We start from the raw sequence: 20,793 nt of genomic DNA on the forward strand, positions 1-20,793 counted from the left end.
CCCAGGACCCCGAGATCATGACCTGAGCCGAAGGCAGACGCTTAACCGACTGAGCCAACCAGGCATCCCTATATGGTGGAATAGTATGTGAAAATTTAAAGAGGTATTCTCGGGGTGCCTGGGTGGCTCAGTTGTTAGTCGTCTGCCTTTGGCTCAGGTCATGGTCCCGGGGTCCTGGGATGGAGCCCTGCATCGGGCTCCCTACTCCGCGGGAAGCCTGCTTCTCCCTCTCCCACTCTCCCTGCTTGTGTTCCCTCTCTCTCACTGTCTCTGTCAAATAAATAAAAAGAAAATCTTAAAAAAAAACCCTTCCATATACATGTATCATATATATTTATGCACACACACATATATATACATGCACACACATTCAAACATGCAGAAAAACCATTAATCATAGTGCATAGGTGTTGGGTTTATAAGTAATTATTTTCTTTTTTATACTTTTCTGTGTCCCAAATATTCTATAATCTATGTACATTACTTTTTTTTATTGTGGAAAAACATTCATACTACACTTGATCTTAGCCAAAAGGCCGAGAAGTGATTGTGGTAAAAACATTCATAACATAAAATTGACCATTTTAAGGGTATGACATGTACATTACTTTTTTTTTTTTTTTTAAGATTTTATTTATTTGACAGAGAGAGACATAGCGAGGGAGGGAACACAAGCAGGGGGAGTGGGAGATGGAGAAGCAGGCTTCCCTGCGGAGCAGGGAGCCCGATGTGGGGCTCGATCCCAGGACCCTGGGATCATGACCTGAGCCGAAGGCAGATGCTTAACGACTGAGCCACCCAGGCGCCCCGACATGTACATTACTTTTAAAATTAGGAATAATGGGGGCACCTGGGTGGCTCAGTTGGTTAAGCGGCTGCCTATGTATGGCTCAGGTCATGAACCCAAGGTCCTGGGATGGAGCCCCGCATGGGGCTCTCTGCTCAGCGGGGAGCCTGCTTCTCCCTCTCCCTCTGCTCCTCCCCCCAACTCGTGCACTCTCTTGCTATCTCTCAAATAAATAAAACCTTTAAAAAAAATTAGGAATAATAGTTTTTGTGAATAGATGCGCACTAAGCAGGTGCTAAACTTACACCTACATTATAATTACAATAATGTGACCATCATTTATTTGTTTGGACAAAAGACAGGAAACGAATACAACCCAGACAGATGAAGTCTGATGGATGGGGGCAGCAGAACTGGGGGGTCATTGTGATGTGTATTATTCTGAAGGCAGTTTTTCTTTATAGGTTGAGATGGGTCCTTTCAGACTTTTTAGTGCTGAGGAAGGTGAGGCCCAAGCCTAGCCAAGAAAGCCGCAAGGAGAAGCCAGGGGTAACCGAGGCAGCAGAGGGACGAGTTAGAGACAGCAAACAGACTCAGCTGGGACTGATCATTTAAAATGGGATTCAACTGAATTATGATCGGTAGTTCCTGGCCAACTTTGGTTCTTTCCAGTCTCTCTCACTGAGACAGCTTTAAGGAAGAGAGGAAAGAAAAGTGGGCTTCATCTGGAGACTTCATCAAAGACCTAAAAGAGAGAGTATGGGAACAGGGAGGCCGCTTGGGCTCGAGCCAGCAGCCCCGAGTTTAGCAGCAGAAATGCCAATGGAGTGTGTGTCCGTGTGTCTGTGTGTGTGTGTGGGGGGGGGGGTGGCATCGTTTTTGTGTGAGCCTTCGTGAGCTCCCTGGAAACCTGGCATCACTCAGAGTCACTGTTCTTTGCAGTCGCTACCGCCCGCAAGCACAGCAAGGCACTCCTCCTACCTGATGTCCTCCCCACCCCATTCCCCCAAAGAGCTCCTCACCTGCATCTTTCTCTTCACCGTGTCGAAAGGAAAGGAGAGCGTCTGGGTTACGGCAGCGGCCAGGCAGACATTGGCGAAGTTCTGGAGGGGAGAGAACCGATCTCGGGGTCCATTCCAGAGTTTCTCCAGGTTCATGTAAACTAGAAGGGAGCCAGCGGAGAAGGGGAGAGCACCTGCAAAAAGAAGGCCAGAGGCTGCTGATGTCTCGGGCGCTACTGGCTCGAGAAGGTAAATGCCTGTGGGGAATCCGGGTGAAGTAAACAGGACTGGCTCCGAGCTCCTGACAGGCATGCCAGCCAGAGCCGCCCGAAGCAACTTTTCTTCGGTGATGATAATGTGCTCCATTTTGATAGGGGGTGTGTTATTTGTCAAAATGCATCAAACGGTTCACTCAAGGTTGGCGCACTTTGCTGTATGCAAATTTTACTTTACAAAGAACTGCAAACAAATATTGAACTCTAGTTCATGAGACACATGTTGAATGGCCGAGGGGTGAAGAGCATTGATGTTTGCAAATTACATGGAAGTCATCCAGAAATGTGTAAGATGGACTGATGAATGGCCGGAGGGATGGACACATACATGATAAAGCCACGTGTTAACTGGAGCATCCGGATGGTGTGCATACGGGTGTTTCCGATTCTTGTAACTTTTCTGCGTGTTAGAAATTTTTAAAAAAATAAAATCTTGGGGGGGGGGCGCCTGGGTGGCTCAGTCATTAAGCGTCTGCCTTCGGCCCAGGTCATGATCCCGGGGTCCTGGGATCAAGCCCCACATAGGGCTCCCTGCTCGGCGGGAAGCCTGCTTCTCCCTCTGCCACTCCCCCTGCTTGTGTTCCCTCTCTCGCTGTGTCTCTCTCTGTCAAATAAAAAAAAAAAGATTAAAAAAAAAAAATCTTGGGGAAAAAAAAGTCACTCCCACAGAGGAAAGTCAGCGAGTGGCACTTTGTCAGGTTTCGGAGGCTGGGAGGGACTGGTCTCTGGCTGAGAAGGAGACATTCTGTGCGAACTAGAAAGCAAGACTGTACTGGTGAAGGAGGGCACTTGACCTTGCTTTGGGGAATGATGTGGCAGTATCAGGGCCCAGGAAAAGATGGCAAGCAGGTGTGCTGTAGGTGGCCCTTTCAAGAAACTTCCAGAAACTTTGGGAGCTATCTTAAGTTTACAGAGGGGCTAAATTTCTCCCTCAAAATAAGATTTAAAAGAGGGGCTAGCATCAGTGGGGTTGCTTGTCTTTAGGAAAATGTAATATCTATTTAATAAACACATTACAGGGCGCCTGGGTGGCTCTGTCGGTTAAGCGTCTGCCCTCAGCTCAGGTCATGACCCTAGGGTGCTGGGATGGAGCCCCACGTTGGGCTCTCTGCTCAGCGGAGAGTCTGCTTCTCCCTCTGCCTCTTCCCCTCCCGCTTTGCATGTGCTGTCTTTCCCTTTCTCTCTCAAATAAAGAAATAAAATCTTTAAAAAAAAAAAGAAGAAAAACACATTACAAATGAAGTACCAGCCCCCACCATTTACCTTCATTCGGAAAATATTTGTGGAGTTTACGTGATGTGCTGGGCCCTATGCTGGGTGCTGGGAATATAAAAAGCTGTAGGCTAATTCCTGGAGGAGACAGGCAGCTGATATGTGCCAGAACTGGGCAGGGTGGGGGGGGGGGGCAATACAAAGTGCTTTAAGCACACGAGGACCAGAGGGATTAATTTTGCCTAGGGGAATCAGGAAGGACTTCACAGAAGAGAGAACGTTCCCACTGGGCCTTGAGGATTGAGTAGGAGTTCGTCAGACACCGGGAGAGCGGACAGGCAGTCCAGGCAGAGGGAACAGCAGGTACAAAGGGACTGGTGTTTCCAGGAAATTGCAAGTGTTTCTGGATGGCTGGAGCATGAGTGCCGGCAGAGGGACGGCAGGAGGTGAGGTGGGACGGGTCGGCCGCGGCCAGGTCTGAAGGATCTGATGGTGTGCCATAAAGAATTTGGGCCTTTCCCTGTAGCTCAGGAGTCAGGGAGGGCTGGAATGGAGGACACTGGAATGAGGGGTGGTGAAATGACCGACTTGAGTTTCGGAGGGTCCCCAGGCCCTGGCAGCAGTGCCTGGGACTGGGACCCGGTGGGAACCTCTCGTAAGTGTCTGCGGGAAGGATGAGGATGAGGGCAGAGGAGGTGGAGATGGAGGGCGACAGACTGACAGTGGAGAGGTCAAACTGACAGTACTTGGTGACGGAAGCCACAGCGGAGAGAGGAGAGGAGCTGAAGCGGTTCTAGGTTTCTTCCAGCTTGGGCCACTGGGTGAAAGGCAGGCAGTCACATCCTTTAGGGAACCCAGGAGGAGCAGGTGTGAGCCTAACGAGGACGTCAGGTTTAATCTTGAGCTGGATGCGCCCAGGGAGCAGCAGGTGAAGGTGTCCAATAGCAGGTATTCATCCTGCCATTGGGAATTGGTAGCAGTCAGTGGTTAAGACAGAGGGCTCTGGGGTCACATCGCTAGGTTCTTCCACTTTCTCCCTATGTGATCTTGGGCAAGCCTCTCCGTTTCCCTAAGCATCTATTTCCCTGTCTGTAAGCTGAGGCTTAAGTGAGAAACCGTATGCGAGTTTCAACAGCACAGTGCCGGGCACAGAGCGAGCCACCAATAAATGTTAGTCACTGTTGTTACAGAGTTGATGTCGGGAGTCCTTAGAGTATCATGATGCTTGGTTAAGTCACGAGCTTAACTGAGGCCACCTGGGGAGGGGATAGAGGTGAAAAGAAAGCCAAGGAAGGAGCCCCGGGGGAACAGTGACACGTGGTGGGGGGGGGGGCTAGCAGCATCAGATGAGCCAGATAAGACAGAGCTGCCAGAGAGCTGGGAAAGACATCCAGGAGTTGGTGGGGTCCTAGAAGCCAGATTTCCAGAAGAAGGGGAGGTCAGTCTTAGTAAATGCTGCAACAAATGTCCAATATCGGGTGAGAGTCTGCCGGGTTTGGCAGCTGGGGGGACTCTGGTGACTCATGCATGTATAGCCCTGGCAAAGGTTCCAGAGACCATGGAAGCTACAGTTGCGACCCTGGTTATGCTCACACATGTGTGTATGCATGCTCAGTCTCCTTCCCACAGTCAGATGGGGTGTGTGGGATTATCTTCCTCCTATCAGTTTCAGCTGAGCCACCTTCCCTCTCTCTTCCTCCCCTCCCTGGGATGTGACGGGCCAAAGTTAGGAGTGGGGTATACGGCTATGGAATAGAATGAAGCTAATTGGCTCTACATGGATTGAATCCATAGGACCTTGACCTCAAAAAACCTCAATTAACTGGTTACAAACAAAGGTATACAATCTTCATCTATATCAAAGAACACCACCTTTCCTTGGACAAGGTGAAAAGTTCCATCTTACCTAGAATAGTAAGGGAAACCCCTCGATACAGGGCTAAGAACCCTTCCTGTTGATAAATGGTAGAAAAAGCATGGAGGATCCCTCTGTAAGATGGTTCCAGCAGGTTCTGCACAATCAACCGGGTTTTGATGAGGTCTGTAGGGTATGTCACAATGGTGGAAACCATGCCTGCAAGACTCCCAGCCATGATGGAGCTCCACTGGGAAATATGGCCCAGGTCATCCGTGAATAGTATGACAAACCTAGGAGAAAAAAGGAGGAAAAACCCAAGAGAATCAGCTATGGATTGTGCTAGAGTGTTCTATACTACTTCTTGCAATATCTCCCAGCATTTGGAAATGTTTTACAAGGTAAAAATTACTACACTAATGTATTAGGATTCATGAATAGCACATTCAATTCTACTATATTTATAGAATTTTGTTAGCTATAAGGAGATGTCCGACCCTCTTCTTTATGTCTACCCTAAGTTCTTCCCACTTCATTTTAAGCATTTTCCCCTTTATCTGTATAACTGTCAATCCTGGCTTGCCAGTGGGGTATAAATTAATAGGAGTACTTGGTAAATACTGAACTGGAAAGTGCTCCTTTGGTTCTGTTGAAACTTAAATGAAATTGCTTGATATGACGACTTTGATCATCCTTAGTAATTGAGGGTTTTTTTTGTTTTTTTTTTTAAGTAAGCTCTGTCCAACGTGGGGCTTGAACAACTCAGGATCCCGAGATCAAGAGTCTCATGCTCTACTGACTGAGCCAGCCAGGTGCCACACCCCCTTCTGCCCCCAGTAACTGAGTTTAAAAAATGTATTGGTTTGGGCGCCTGAGTGGCTCAGTCAGTTAAGCATCTGATTTCCGTTCAGGTCATGATGCCAGGGTCCCATTGAGCCTGCGTAGGACTCCCCGCTCAGCAGGGAGTCTCCCTCTCCATCTCGCTCTGCCCCTCCCCCCTGCTTGTGCTCTTTCTCTCTCTCTCTCAATACATTAAATCTTAAAGAAAGGTATTGGTTTAACAGTTATAAGGGAAGATGTGCCACCCTACTAGTTGTCTGGGAAATGACAGATAAAAACAAGATACCATTTCTCACCCAGCAGATTGGCAAAGATGAAAAAGTCTGATAGTATCAAGTGATGGGGAGGACACGTGGAGACAGGAATGCCCCCCCACTGCTGGTAGAAATGTACTGGTCCAGCCCCTTTGTAGTACCCAGGACGACTGAAGGAACGCCTCCTTTCACCCCAGCGATTCCATTTCTAGGTGCATATCCTACAGAAGCTCTTGCACACGGACATGTGAAGACACACAACATTGCGTGTTAGTGTGAAAAGTTGGACAACCTAAAACTCCATTTGTAGGGGAATGGATAAATTGTAGTAGTCGTACAATGGATACTACAGTTACAATGAGCTTGCGACTATGTATTCATAGGGATAATCATAAAAGCATAAAGTTGAGTGAAAAAAGCAAGTTGCAGGGTGACCTACAGTATAGGACAACCATCTATTTAAATTAAGAAACACACTCATAAAAGTGGCTATGGAATAGAATGAAGCTAATTGGCTCTACATGGATTAAATCCATGAAATCTGACTACCTTATATTATTCATGGATAGAATCCATGAATTCCGACTACCTTATATTATTCATGGATAGATATAGCTACATATTTAAAAAAGTGTAAAATAGGGGTGCCTGGGTGGCTCAGTTGGTTAAGCATCTACCTTCGGCTCAGGGCATGATCTCAGGGTCCTGGGATTGAGTCTCGCGTCCGGCTCCCTGCTCAGCGGGGAGTCTGCTTCTCCCTCTGCCTCTCACCCCGCTTTTGTGCTCTCTCTCTCAAATAAATAAATAAAATCTTTAAAAAAAAACCCTTAAAAAAAATAAAAAAGTGTAATATAGCCCTCCAGGAAGGTGGTGGGGGCGGGGGGGGGAGGGGCTGGGAATGAGAAAGAACGGGACTTCAGCTTTCTCTGGAATCTTTTATTTCTTGTATTAAAAAAAAGATACTGGAAGTATCTCTTATGCCGTCTTTCATGCTGTTACTTCTGGATGGTGGGTACATGGGCACTCTTCTTTGTGTTTCTCTACAGTTTTATAATGTGGTCAAAAATGGCTTTGGGTGGACTTTTCCAAATGCAAGCCAGAAAGCCACTGTTACAGTCCCTCTTTTTGGAAGCAGCACATCCCCAGTCATGAGGACCTACCTTGGCAGAAATTGTTCTAAGGGCACTTTTTCACGGTACACATTCCCTGCCCAGGAAGCAAAGGAATTTTACTCCTTGCTGATGAGGACAAAATCAAGAAGGGCTTAGAAACCAGGAAAAATAGTATTTTCTACCAGAGAATAAGGTAGGGGAGAGGGAAAGGAATAGCAGGGGTTTGAAAAAAAAGGAAAGTGAACAGGGCTAGGCTAAAAAAAAAGTATTGTATCTTTTTTACATATTTTATTTATTTATTTGAGAGAGAGAGAGACTGCACACGTGCCCAAGTTGAGGGAAAGGCAGAGGGAGAAACAGACTCCCCGCTGAGCAGGGAGCCCGACGTGGGGCTTGATCCCACGACCCCGGGATCATGACCCGAGCCGAAGGCAGACGCTTAACTGACTGAGCCACCCAGGTGCTCTGTATCTTTTTAAAAATGAGACCATCCCCAGTTCTTTGGCTTTCAAATCTCCCATAAAGAGGAGTGTGTCCTGTTCCTTCATCCTGGCAGCAAGCCAGGGCCCTCTGTGTGATAAATAAGACAAGTGGGTATTCAGGTGAAATCATTTAAGGAGTCCTAGGATGGTTCCTTTGCTCCCAAGTAAACACTCATTGATTAAAAGCATCTCTCTCAAGGGGCGCCTACTGTTGACTACTGTTAACTGCACTAATTGGAACAGTCATAAAAAAAAAAACCCAGGGGCGCCTGGGTGGCTCAGTCGTTAAGCATCTGCCTTCGGCTCAGGTCATGATCCCAGGGTCCTGGGATCAAGCCCCCCCATCAGGCTCCCTGCTCAGCGGAGAGCCTGCTTCTCCCTCTCCCACTCCCCCTGCTTGTGTTCCCTCTCTCGCTGTGTCTCTCCTGTCAAAAAAAAAAAAAAAAAAATCTTTAAAAAAACCCCCAAAACCCAGTCATGATTTAACCAGCTACTTTTGAAAGACGCAAGTCATTGAAGCTGGCATTCGTCAATGGGCCATTGGCCTCACTGCCTCCACACTTCCTTGCTCCTCCCTTTCCTCTCCGCTGGCCCGTCGAGTTGGAGGGGGAACCTGAGGAGGGGCAGGGGAGACAGAGGAAATGGACATGCTTGACTGGAGGGGTGGTCTGCCGCCAGCTGGAACAATCTAGATGACGGTGAGAGTTTGAAATGCCATAAGAAACCCCGTTCCTTCTCATCGCCTTGCCCTGTTCCCTATCCCACTTGGCCACTTCCCGGGCATGAAGTAATTCATGACCCATTCATCGAACATCTACCATAAGCCCCTGTGCTAGCGCTCAGCAGAGGTCCTAACAGAGCTCAATAGTCCTGCCAAAGCTGTGGCGCAGAAGGGCAACGGGGGAGGAAACAGGCCTAGTTTGCTGAACGACTTGATGGACTAGGAGACTAGGAATAGGAACCCTGTCTTAGGTCAGGTTGATTTATAAAGTAGGGTCTTACTATCAAATAGACAAAATTCAAAAGAACCAAAGCAAGTCCTTTCTTCTCAGACTCTTACCATCCGATAGAGACAAGGACCACCAACCCTTCCTCTGGGAATTGCAGTCAAGGCAGGCAGCCCTGATAGGCCATCAATGACATCATCCTGCCCCTCTCCGCCCCCGTGGCTTCAGGTCTTGTCTGATTGGCTGGGGCCACAGCGTCCCCCTTTCTGCTCTCCTCCCCGCCCCACCCCGCACGTGCACAGACGCTTTCCCCAGAGAGACTGGCTAAGCTGTTGAGTAGCAGTAACCCCTTCCTTTCAGCCATGGGCTATCACACACACCCCCTGGGTATATGTAGTTAGACCCGCCAACGCAGCCAAACACGAGCTCACGAAGTGGTTATACAGTAAGAAAGTGGTGCTGGTCACGAACTGTTCCAGAGCAGCAGGGACCCAAACCAATGTTTATACAGCTCGACAAGCAGTCGTAAAGTTGGAGGAGGATCTACTGGTTGACGTATCTGACAGCCAGCTACTGTGTTACGTGCTATTTATTGCCAAGGCCTAGCTCCTAATAGACTCTACTGAGTGGACTTTTGATCATAAATCCAAGGGAGCAGATATATCAGCAGCACAATGCTGGGCAGAGCTGTGAACTGAGGAGCCAGAAGACCCGGTTTCAAGCTCCAGCTCGCCATTAATTCTCTTTGGGGACAAGTCAATTAATCACTCCATTTCCTGAACGTTCTAGATGTTTACGCTTTGTTCAAACCCCTGCTCCTAGGCTATATACCATTACCCTCAGCCGAATGTTTTTGCAAACTCACGGCCAGGAAAGAGATGAGTCAGCATAACGACGGACCAAAGGTACCATCTCTATGTAGGAAGGATGGCACCATGATTAATCAACCACTTTGCTTTCTATGTTTAGCCCTTCACTGAAATACTCCCTTTTAGTTTCCAGAAGGAAAACAATCTTGCAGGAAACATTATTAGCAAACTTAGGCTGGGGAACGCTTTCTTTCTTCCTCTCGCGGTCACCAGCCACCAGCCTATGTCAGGTGCCCTCAGCTGCCACATGGATGAGTGCAACAGGTTCCTGACTGGCCCAGCCACTCCCGGTCTCCCTCCTCTCTAGTCATCGTACCCTGCCACCAGGTGATGGTAATTCCTGTTGAGCTGCTTTAATCATCACCCCCCCGCCCCAATCACCACCTCCTCAAAAATCTCCCACAGCTAACCTTGGCCATACTGAACGAAGTCCTTAACCCGGCCCTCTGAGATCAAATTTCAACCTGCTTTTCTGGCTGTACTTCCCATTACTGCTGTAGACACACTCCGTGTTCCAGTCCTGCTGCATGCCTGCCCACCTCTGTGCCTTGGCTCATGACGTTACTTGCAATCTTTCTATCTTTCTCTCCATCTGTGCCCTACAAACTCCTACTCATTCTCCCCAGACCAAACTCAGGTGGTTTTTCTCCTCTGTGAGGTCCTCACATCTCTTCCTCCTCATCAGAAGTGTGAATTTCTTTGTTTTCTTTTAAAGATTTCATTTTTAAGTCATCTCTACACCCAATGTGGGGCTCGAACTCACAACCCCGAGATCATGAGTTGCACGTTCTACCGACTGAGCCAGCCAGGTGCCCCAGAAGTGTGAGTTTCTGTAGCACTCAGCCAGATGCTAGAGACACAATAATCTTTTTCTGTTCTTCTAGTCCTCTGTAAGCCCCGGGGCACCGGGACCACGCCCCTTTCACCCCTGCATTGTCCCCAGCATCATGCACACAGTGGGTACTTAAAGAGGCCTGGTTATATTAATGTCAAATGAATGCAGAGAGAAAGGCAGCATGATGTAGTAGAGTAATGGATTTGGAGGCAGAAGGTCAGGTGATGGGGCTCTCAGCTCTATCACTGAGGAGTGGTGCGGCCAGTCCGAGCCCAATTCTGTACCTGCAAAATGGGCATGATACTTCCCACCCGATGGACCTTACAGGGCAGGAGGCAGGAGTTGTAGAAATCCAATATTGTACACACACACGCACACACACACACTCAAAGGTAACTAGGTGGAGGTGATGGCTATATTGATTAGCTTGACTGTGGTGATCATTTCATCATGTATATGCACATCAAAACATCAAGTTGTGCACCTTAAATATATATTTTTTATATGTTGAAGATATCTCAATAGGGCTGTTAACAAAATGCAATGATGTACATATACTGGGGGGTGTCGGGGCCAAGGGCAGGCCTCCCCATGATGGGCAACAATAGCATGGAGATTATCTTGAGCTGAAAACAACCAAGGCCCAAGACTCAGGCAGAAACTTTGACCTCCCCCCTCAACTGCCTGAAAAGCATTTAGAGGACCTGCTCCAGGAAGAAAGCGATCACCCTAAATAACACAATAACTAGGGGTGATAGACAGGGAGGAAGTTAGCAAAGTCGGTTAAAATTCCTCTCTACGTCCCCTAGTTTCTGAGTGGCCCAGCAAACACTGGTTTACCAAACATTTGCTCTCTTTCATTCTGGTGTGACTTGCATTCCTTCCTTTGAAGTCTCAGACCCCTACCTCCTCCTCCTCAGTTCAGAAGGACATCTATACCTCATTTTGCCTGTCTTGGAAACCTCACGTGTGTGTGGATTCCCCGCAAGGAGGAAATTAAGTTTGATTTTCTCCCGTGAATCTGTCTCACGTCCATTTAATTCTTAGTCCGGCTGGAAGAACCTTGGACAGAGGAAAAGGTCTTCCATTCAGCCGGTGATGACCAGGACAGCCACAATATTTAAACCCGCTCGTAAAGGTCTGCCTCCTAATCCTTGGCATACATTCCAAAGGAAGATTTCCATACCACTTTGGGGAGAAGAGAGGGACGTGGGGAGAACTGTTTACAGACATCAGGCCAGGTGTTGCTGAGGGGGAAAGAGAGCGTTGACACAAATGCCCCAGGATCTCAGGACCTTTCCTCCCCAAGCCTCGGTGAAATTCGCGCTGGCCCAGAGGGCTCAGTGAGGAGGATGATTCCATCCGGCTTGCCAGCAGCAAAGCTGAGAATCCTGCCTGGTAGCCTCCAAGGCTTCAGCTGGGTGGTGAAGACTGTGAGTGGTCTAATTCAGAGCCAAGGCCAGTCCTCGGAGGTGGCACTGTGCCCACAGAACGAGGCGCACAGGGACCCTCCCCCCAAGTCCAGAAACATCCCCTCTCCCTGAAGCTCCATCAGTACCATTTCATTCTTCTCGGCTTGTTTTCAGTTAAAATGCAAAGATCTCTGAGCTCTGAGGAACCTTTGAAGACTCATCTGGCATTTGCATATTTAGAGAGTTTCCGAGAGGCAGCTGTTGTCGGGAGAAGGTGAAAAAAGCACAAAGGAGGCCAGTGCGCAGAGGGTGGGCTGAGGCAGTAACCTGAGGGACCTGTTTGCAGCTTCTGTTGGGCCCTAAAGGCAAAGCGCCATTGGTCGGGGGGTGGGCAGAAATCTGTGGCCTTTTGTGGCCTTGGGTTGGGCCCTCTCCCCCTACCAAGCACTTTCTTCCGTGGGCTTCGCTCACAAAGGCACAACTGCATACACACACCTTCCGAAGGGTCTCTCTCCCCTACGCCAGCCAAGGCAAAAAATTTCCAAGTTAGTGGACGGTGGGAATGGTCAGGAAGCCATCTCTCTGGAGAGGCCTTGACTCCTTCCCCCCCGCCCCCCGGCCCCGGCCCCGGCCCGAATCTCCTTTTGCCCCATTCCACCTCCTCGCCCGTCCAACTCTGGGGAGCCTCTCGGAGCCGCGGGCTGCGCCCCACAAAACGGCATCTGGCGGGGAGCCCCGAAGTGCACCCCGGAACCTGCGCAGGTGCCGCCTCCCAGCCAGACCGCCCCCACCCCCCCCGCCGAGGGGCTCGCGCGCGCGATCCGGAAGGAGGCCGCGGCCCCCCGCGGGGGTTCCCCCCCTCCCCGAGGCCGAGCCCGGGAAGCAGGGCGGCGTCGGGCGCCCCTCCCCCCCCCTCCCCGGCCCGGCGGCGGCACCCCGCGGCGGCCTCCCGGCTCCGGCTCCCGGGCCCGCCGCGCCGCGCCGCGCCCGGCTCTTACTTGCGGTAGGCGGCGAGCTGCACGGCGCTGCAGGGGAAGAGGCGCAGGCACGCCACCCCGTTCCCCTTCCACAGGGCCCGCGGCCCCTCGGCGCGCCACACCCGGAGCCCCGCGGCCCACGGCCCCCGGGCCCCGCCCCGCGCGGCGCCGACCTGGGCCAGCACGGTGGCGAGCTCGAGCGGCGCGGTGAGGCTGAGGCTGAGCGCCCCCGCCGCGCCCGCGCACAGCAGCCGCTGGCCGCCCGTCAGCCGGCCGTCCCGCCGCCACGTCGCCATCGCGCCCCGGCCCGGCCCGGCCCGGCGTGGGGGGAGGGACGGCGGGGCTCGGGGCTGCGGCGCCCGGCGGGCTCCCGGCCGACTCCCCGGCGCGGCGCGCGGATCGGGGGCCCCGCCCGGCGTGGGGGCGGGCCGCGGCCGGACCGGGAAGCCGGGTGCTGGCGGGCGCGCGCCGGGGCCGGGGCCGGGGCCGGGGAGGTCGCCCCGGGGCGGAGGCCTCGCCCGCCGGCTGTTGCTCTTCAGCCGGCCGGGTTCTGTTTGCCCTGGAGAGTCGCCGCCGCCTCCTCTTCTGGCTTCCCAAGTCTTCCGCGCTCCCCCCCCACCCCCGCCGCCTCCTCTCTCTTGTTTACCCCCCCCCCCCCCCGCCGCCATTCTCCCTTTCCACCTTCCACCCCTGGCCCGGGCTCTCCTCCCTCCGACCTCTTATTTTCTGCCCCAGGAAGCAGCCGCGCCAACTGCGCGGTGCAGAAGGGGAAAAGAACCCTCTCGCACACAGCGGCTCCCTATCACACTTGTCAAGCCTTGGGCTTCCCGTGCACGATCTCATTTAAATCCCAAGAGCGCCCTTAATAGGCACGTCCGCATTTACTGCCCTCATTTGGAGAGGCTGTAGCCGCGGTCTGGACTCTGGAACCTGCCTTGGCATCTTGGCTCGGCAGCTTACCAGCTGTGTGACCTGGAGGGGGGGAGGGGGGAAGTCACTCCCAACTCTCTCTGTGCCTCAGTTGCTTCATCTCCAGTTTCTTCCTCTAGGGGCTGTTGTGAGGATTAAAGGAACAATGACGCAGGTCAGCCCCAGCAAGAATTTCCGGTCCCCTTCCAGGGCCTTCTAGATTGATTCAGAGTCAAATTGACAGCAGACAGATTAACAGGGGAAAATCAAATTTAATTGTATACACATGGGGAATCCACACAGACTCGGACATTCCAAAGACAGTCAGGCAAAACAAAGTATCATCCCGAACTAAGGAGAGGTGGGTCCGGATCTGGGACTTCACGGAGGAATGCACTTCATGGGACAATAAAAAGAAGAGCAGATGTCTGGCAGTGAGATGTTTGCCCTGCCAGACAGATGTGTCACTCAGATAAAATTTATCTCTTGTAATAACCCTTATTCTGGACAAGACCCCCCCAATTTAGATTCTTTTGTGTAGTTAAGGGAGGGGCAAAAGTTTCTCTTGAGCTCACGTGGTCTGGATTGCCTCAGCTCAAAATGGTCCACATGCTGTCGTGGCCCATCTTGGAGCAGCCGGCCCTTGGTCCCTCCAGCACTATGTGTGTGTTAGCTATGATTAGATATTGTTTGGCAGAAAAGGAAACCAAGACAGAGAGCTTGACTTACCCTAGGTCACAGCTGCAAGAGGCAGTCAGGATTCAAATCTAGGTCGATTTTTTGCCAACCAACGGCTACACGACGCGTCCCCTGTGACTGCAGAGTGTAACTCAAGCAGGGACATTTTCAGTGGCTCTGTTGGCTGAAGAGGACAATGGAGGCAAAGAAGGGCTAAGAGCGATTTGGCCAGAATCCAAGAAGAATTTTGTTAAGTTAAAAAGAATTCCAAGTTTCTCCCTGTCTCTCTTTTTGAAAAGCCACATTGATAATAACAGTGCAGAGGAAAGGGGCAGTCGGCAGTCTGTGAGGGTAAGACACCCCGGGTGCGCAGCGGCGTTGAGGCTTATCTCGTTATTTCCTACAATTTACTAACACACAGGACGATAAGGAACCTTTTCTAAAAGGCATCACAGGGCCTAGATTCAGAGGACTCATTCTGCTTGTGGAAAACTTGCTCTGCTCTCAATGATTGGAGACCGCTTACTTTTCATACTTTGTGACCTCACAGCTGAGGGAGGTTGGAGAAAGGAGGCTTATGGCTGTGGACTTGAAGAGGCTGTGGACTTGAAGAGACTGTGGACTTGAACTGGAACTTGGGGACAACAGTAAGGAGACCTTCAGGTAGCACTTTGTCCTAAAGCTCCTTCCGCCCTGAGAATGGAACAGTTGATGCAGTAACCCCATTGTATGGAGATTGGCTCGAGCCAGTTGTTTTCGTTTTGTTGGGAGGCATCTTGTGTGAGGGGGTCAACTGCACCCATCCTGGGGACGGGGCATGGACATGCTTTTTCTTAGCACTGCCATTCTTTTTGTCCTGCACGAATAAGATTGTTCGGGTGAGCCCGAGGCAAGAAGAACCGTTTTTACTTTTCATAGCTGTGGGCCAGGAGAAATCAGGAGCTGATGGTTTATTTTAACCTCGAAAGTAAAAATGTATATATTTGTTTCACTATAGGTTCAACAGTAAAATGAGTAACCGCAAAGTGTATGTTTGTTGCCTCCTGTCTTTTCATGACAGGGTGCTGACAGAATGGGGTGTGTTCCTATTCTCAGCCAGAGCTTCATTCGTTTGCTAACCATGAGGAACATTATGTATATTGATCTTAAACATAAATCAATTCCTGAGTATGTTCCGTATTTGGACGGTGCCTTGGAGACTCAGGCTAACCTTACTGCTTCTTTTGCACACCTGGTGGAAAGTCGCTGAAGAAGCACAGCAGGTTAAGGACCCACAACTTTGGAAAAGGCACATGATGTGAAACTGGGGTACTCTGTTAAAAAATAAATGTATGAGGGGCGCCTGGGTGGCTCAGTCAGTTAAGCAGCTGCCTTCGGCTCAGGTCATGATCCCGGGGTCCTGGGATGGAGCCCCGCATCAGGCTCCCTGCTCAGCGGGGAGCCTGTTTCTCCCTCTCCCTCCGGCCGCCACTCATGCTCTCTCTCTCTCAAATAAATAAAATCTTTAAAAAAATAAATGTATGATTACTTTAAAAAAAGGATGCAGAGGGCACCCACTTGGTATAGCACGCAACTCCTGATCTCGGGGGTTGTAAGTTTGAGCCCCATGTTGGGTGTAGAGATTACTTTAAAATAAAAATTTTTAAAGGAGGCAGTTATAACGTAGAACAAACAACAAACAAACAAACTGAGAAGTAGTAATTGAGCAGAATGAGAAGGGATCGAAGGCAGTCTCCTGTCACCCTGGTCAGGCCTTGGGACATGCGGACAGTTTTAAATTCAACTACTGTCCTTTTCACTTTCTCTTCTAAGTGATATGCTTTCTCCACTGTACTGTTAAAAAAAATTCAACCAAATAATCTTGAAGATCTAATTGGCTTTCTTTCTTTACTTTTTTTTTTTTTTTTTAAGAGAGAGAGAACGTGCACGAGAGCATGTACTGCAGAGGGAGAGAATCTTAAGCAGGCTCCACGATTCTGAGACCCTGAGATCATGACCTGAGCCGAAGGCAAGAGCTGGGCACTTAACCCACTGAGCCACCCAGGTGCCCCTGAAGTGATTCTTCTTTCTTAAGTGATTCTTAAGTGATTTTTAAAAAACATTTTATTTATTTATTTGAGAGAGAGAGAGCATGCACCAGCAGGGGGAGGGGCAGAGGAAGAAGCAGACTCTCTACTGAGCAGGGAGTCCAATTCGGGGCTCGATCCCAGGACCCCGGGATCATGACCTGAACCGACTGAGCCACCCAGGCGCCTCTCTTAAGTGATTGAGTAGATTCCCTGTGGCAAGTACAGATGCTCAGAGGAACTGTGCGAAGTAGAAGGTCGTTCTGGGCAGGAGGGTGGTGGGGCAAGAAGTCATTAGCAAAAGAAAAGAGAGGATCAGTTTAGGCTAGGTCATCTTCTTTTAGGGGGGAAGGGAATGGTAGATTGTTTATCACACAGATTATCACGCAGATGACATTACTAGTGCTGATCAGGATGTTTCAGATTGTTAAAAAAGTCACATTCCTGGGAGAGGTGGAAACTGTAATTAAATTTTGGCTTGCTGTCATGGGGGGGGGGTGACTCCAATTCACACTTGTTTTTCTTTTCTTCTTTTTTTAACAATACATTAGCTTAGTTCGACTTGCTGATGTTCCTCAGATTATAGTTTATCTTGTTATAATTATACCAACGTTGGTTGATTCCTGCTTTTTTAATTTGTCTTTTATTCTTTAGCCTTATGAAATTTTGCAAATGACAAAAGTAGTAAATACCTGTCATACACCAACACAAACGGTACAGAAGTGTATTAAAGAGAGTTAAGTCCCCCTGCACGTGCTATAGGGTAATCAGGGGTGAGAGCTTGGTGTGCATGTGTGCATCCTTCCTTGCATTTTCTTCCTGCTCAAATATTCGTTTATATGGGGTTTTCCCCTCCCTCTCTCCCTTCGTTCCTTCCTTCTCTTAAAAATGGAGTCACTTATGCTAAACCCCACCAAAACTTGGTACCTAATCTAACTGCAGCTTCCCAGCTTCTCCCAGAAATGTGATCTTTAACCAGACAGCCTGGAATTTTTCTGGTCAGCATTAGGAGCTGATGGACCCTTCCATTCCCGTTAGGAGGGCTGCCTTGCTTAAAACAATGGATTCTTTGCCAATAATACTACCCTACCCACCCCCATCTTGAGAAACCTTTTGTTTTTGGCAGCTCCTTACCATTTGCTAGACGGGATGCTGCCCAATTTGTGAATCACTAGATAAAGCCAATTTGATCTTTACATTTACTCTGCTGAATTTTTATTATTGAATCTTCCCTCTTTCCCTCCTTCCTTCCTTCTTTTCTTCCTTCCTGCCTTTCTTTTAAACAAAAATGAGATAATTCCTTGGGAGAGCTATCTGAAAAGCTGTTAATCAGGTTATCTCTAGGAAAGGAAACTGGGACACTTGGGAACAGAGGTCCAAGGGAGATTGACTTTTGACACTGCCCTTTTGTGTTATAGGGGCCAAGGCCGACTAGCTGAGCTAAAAACAATCAAGGCCCAGAGGATTCTGGAAGAAATTTTGACCTTCCCCCCAAAACTGCCTAAAAGAATTTAGATTAGGGGCCTCCTCCTGGACGGAAGCTATTATACATTATAATATGAACTTGGTGTGGTAGACAGGGAGAAATTTAGCATAGCCTGTTTGATCAAAATCCTCTCTATGTCCCATTGTTTCAAGATGGTAAACATTTGTGTACCAAACTTTTGCTCTTTTTCATTCTTCCTGAATTGCATCCCTCCCCTTTGAAGTCTCAGGCCCCTTCCCCCTTCTCCTTAGTTCAGGATGATTTCATGTTGCCTGACTGTCTTTGGAATCTCATGCATGTGTGGATTCCCTATGCGTACGAAATTTGATTTTCTCCTGTCAATTTGTCTCATGTCAGTCTTATTCTTAGTCCAGCTAGAAGAATCCTGGAGGGCAGAGGTAATTTTTCCTTCCCCACAGTACTGTTGGCTTCCCCACTCTTTTCTTTCTCCCAATTAAAAAAATTTCTTTATCAATTAAAAAAAAAACCCTCTCATCCATCATCAATTTCCTCTGAAGCATTCCCATTAGGCACAGTGTTTTCTGTGACATTTGCTTTGTCATCGGGGATGGGTTGGTTTTGAAATGTTGAACAGCTCTTGGTGAAGTTCGGAATGAAACAAAATCGGACCTACCTTCTCTTTACATGGTACTTGCATTCCTTGGAAAACTCCGTGTACAGAAACACTGTGCAAAAAGTGTTTTCTCTCTCTCTCTCTCTATTTTTTTAAAAGATTTTATTTATTTTTTGACAGAGTGAGAGCCCGAGAGAGGGAACGCAACCGGGGGAGTGGGAGAGGGAGAAGCAGGCTTCCCGCTGAGCAGGGAGCCTGATGCAGGGCTCCATCCCAGGACCCTGGGATCATGACCTGAGCCGAAGGCAGACGCTTAATGACTGAGCCACCCAGGCGCCCCTGTTTTTTCTCTTTAAGAGTTAAGCAGAGTTAAGTTCTCAGCTCCGATAATTATTAACAGCTTTCCACCTACACGGATGTCTGGTAGGATCTATGGACGTCATGAAGGATGCAGGACATTCTTGAGCATTGCAGATGTGCCGCATCCCTGGCCTTTGCCCATTAAATGCCAGCAGAGTACCCCAATCACGGCGGCATCCCCTTACCCGATTTTCAAAATGCCCCCTGGAAGGCAGGGCCGTTCCTTTTGAGAACCACGGCCCTAGCTGCTGCTCCCTCTGCTTGGAAAGTTCTTTCCCCAGATGTTTGCAGAGCCGATTCCTTCTTGTCATTTAGGGCTCAGGTGAAATGTTACCGCTCTCAGGGGGCTGGCCTTTTCACCCGATCTCCAGAGGCCCTGTTCACTCTGCCATGTTGCCCTATTTCAATTCTCTGTATAGCCTTTATCCCTATCTGCTGCTTTTCTGTTCTCCCCCGTGCCTGGAATGCTGGTTGACGCATAGTGCTCTGCCCTCATTAGTCACAGGAAGGGAAAAAGGAAGGGAAGGACGGGGTCTCTTTTTCAGTGGTACAATTTGGCACAGACTAGCAAAACACAAAGTCTTCATGAGATATTTTAGATCAGGTATGATAAATAGCAAAAGATTAGCTCAATTCACAAGATCAGTGGATTCCTCAATTTGCAGTGAGTAATATTCAGAATAGCCTGGTTAGAATTGGCGATTTACCATTTTACGTGTAGAGATGCATCTGTAATTGTCAAGTGAACTGGTATCTGACAGAGCTGCTTGCTTTTTCCCCAGTCATCATTTCCATCATGTCTTCAGCAGCAGTTTGGGCAAGGGTGTCAACAATGGATGACTTCAGCATCTCTAAACTTTGTAATGAAATATAAATACCATAGGGGTGCCTGGCTGGCTCAGTTGGTGGAGCATGTGACTATTGATCTCGGGGTTGTGGGTTCGAGCCCCCCGTTGGGTGTAGAGATTACTTAAATAAATAAACTTAAAACAAATAAATATAGGGGCACCTGGGTGGCGCAGTTGGTTGGGCGTCTGACCCTTGGTTTTGGCTCAGGTCGTGATCTCTGGGTCGTGGGATCGAGCCCCATGTCAGGCTCCGGCCTCAGCATGGAGTTAGCTTGGGATTCTCTGTCCCTCCTGCTCGTGCTCTCTCTCTAATAAATAAATAAATACACCATGATATGTGGCTTCCATGGCTTTCGCATTTTTATCCCTTGGCACATGGCATTTAATTTTAGGTGATGCTCGAATATCCTTCCATTCTGCTTCAAAAGTTTTGATGATATTTGAAGAGGGAAGGTTTCATATAAAAATACGTGAGCCTTTTTCGGGGCGCCTGGGTAGCTCAGGTTCGGGGCGCCTGAGGCTCAGACCTCAGCCTTCGGCTCAGGTCATGATCCCAGGGATCCCATGATCCCATGATTCCCTGCTCAGCGGGAAGCCTGCTTCTCCCTCTCCCACTCCCTCTGCTTGTGTTCCCTCTGTCGCTGAGCCTCTGTCAAATAAATAAATAAAATCTTAAAAAAAAATACGTGAACCTTTGTATTCATTCCATCAATCACTCATTTATTTCTTCCACAAATATTTGTCCAATACTTACTCTATATCAGGAACTATGCTGTCACATAATGGAATTTAATTAGCTCCCATTACCAGGCCATAGTAATCCAAATTTCAATGGTAATTTTTTATGGTAGTCCCATGATACTTTTAGTTTCCTGGCTGCTGGTATTTTTACAACTCTAAGAGATGGTCCAGGTGATAGAGTGATGCATCTCTAGTGCCTATCTGAAGACCTAGTGTCAGCGCAAAAAGCCTGCGTCTGGGCTCTTAGCACAGACGTAATAAAGGATTAGAGAT

At 49.1% G+C, this 20,793-nt stretch overlaps 1 protein-coding gene, 1 non-coding gene and 1 pseudogene across 2 annotated transcripts in view; 1 reads left to right on the forward strand and 2 right to left on the reverse strand.

The window, feature by feature from the left end:
* The window catches only part of LOC115943648 (solute carrier family 25 member 43), a 38,796-nt gene extending 25,554 nt beyond the window's left edge, over positions 1-13,242 (reverse strand). The window contains exons 1-3 of the mRNA XM_081808339.1: positions 12,880-13,242; positions 5,182-5,423; positions 1,810-1,982 (exon numbers count right to left, since the gene is read on the reverse strand). Of these exons, the coding sequence (XP_081664465.1) occupies positions 1,810-1,982; positions 5,182-5,423; positions 12,880-13,154 (690 nt within the window). The 5' untranslated portion in view covers positions 13,155-13,242. The remainder of the gene's footprint in view (positions 1-1,809; positions 1,983-5,181; positions 5,424-12,879) is intronic.
* LOC115943650 (U2 spliceosomal RNA) lies at positions 458-548 on the reverse strand (annotated as a pseudogene).
* A 6,576-nt stretch (positions 13,243-19,818) lies between the features above and the next one.
* Positions 19,819-19,891, forward strand: TRNAN-AUU (transfer RNA asparagine (anticodon AUU)). The gene has a single exon. It is a non-coding gene; the product is annotated as a tRNA-Asn (tRNA).
* Positions 19,892-20,793: the final 902 nt, after the last annotated feature.

Source organism: Leptonychotes weddellii, chromosome X (assembly GCF_054177405.1).
Source record: "Leptonychotes weddellii isolate Sample4059 chromosome X, ASM5417740v2, whole genome shotgun sequence".
NCBI classification, from domain to species: domain Eukaryota; kingdom Metazoa; phylum Chordata; class Mammalia; order Carnivora; family Phocidae; genus Leptonychotes; species Leptonychotes weddellii.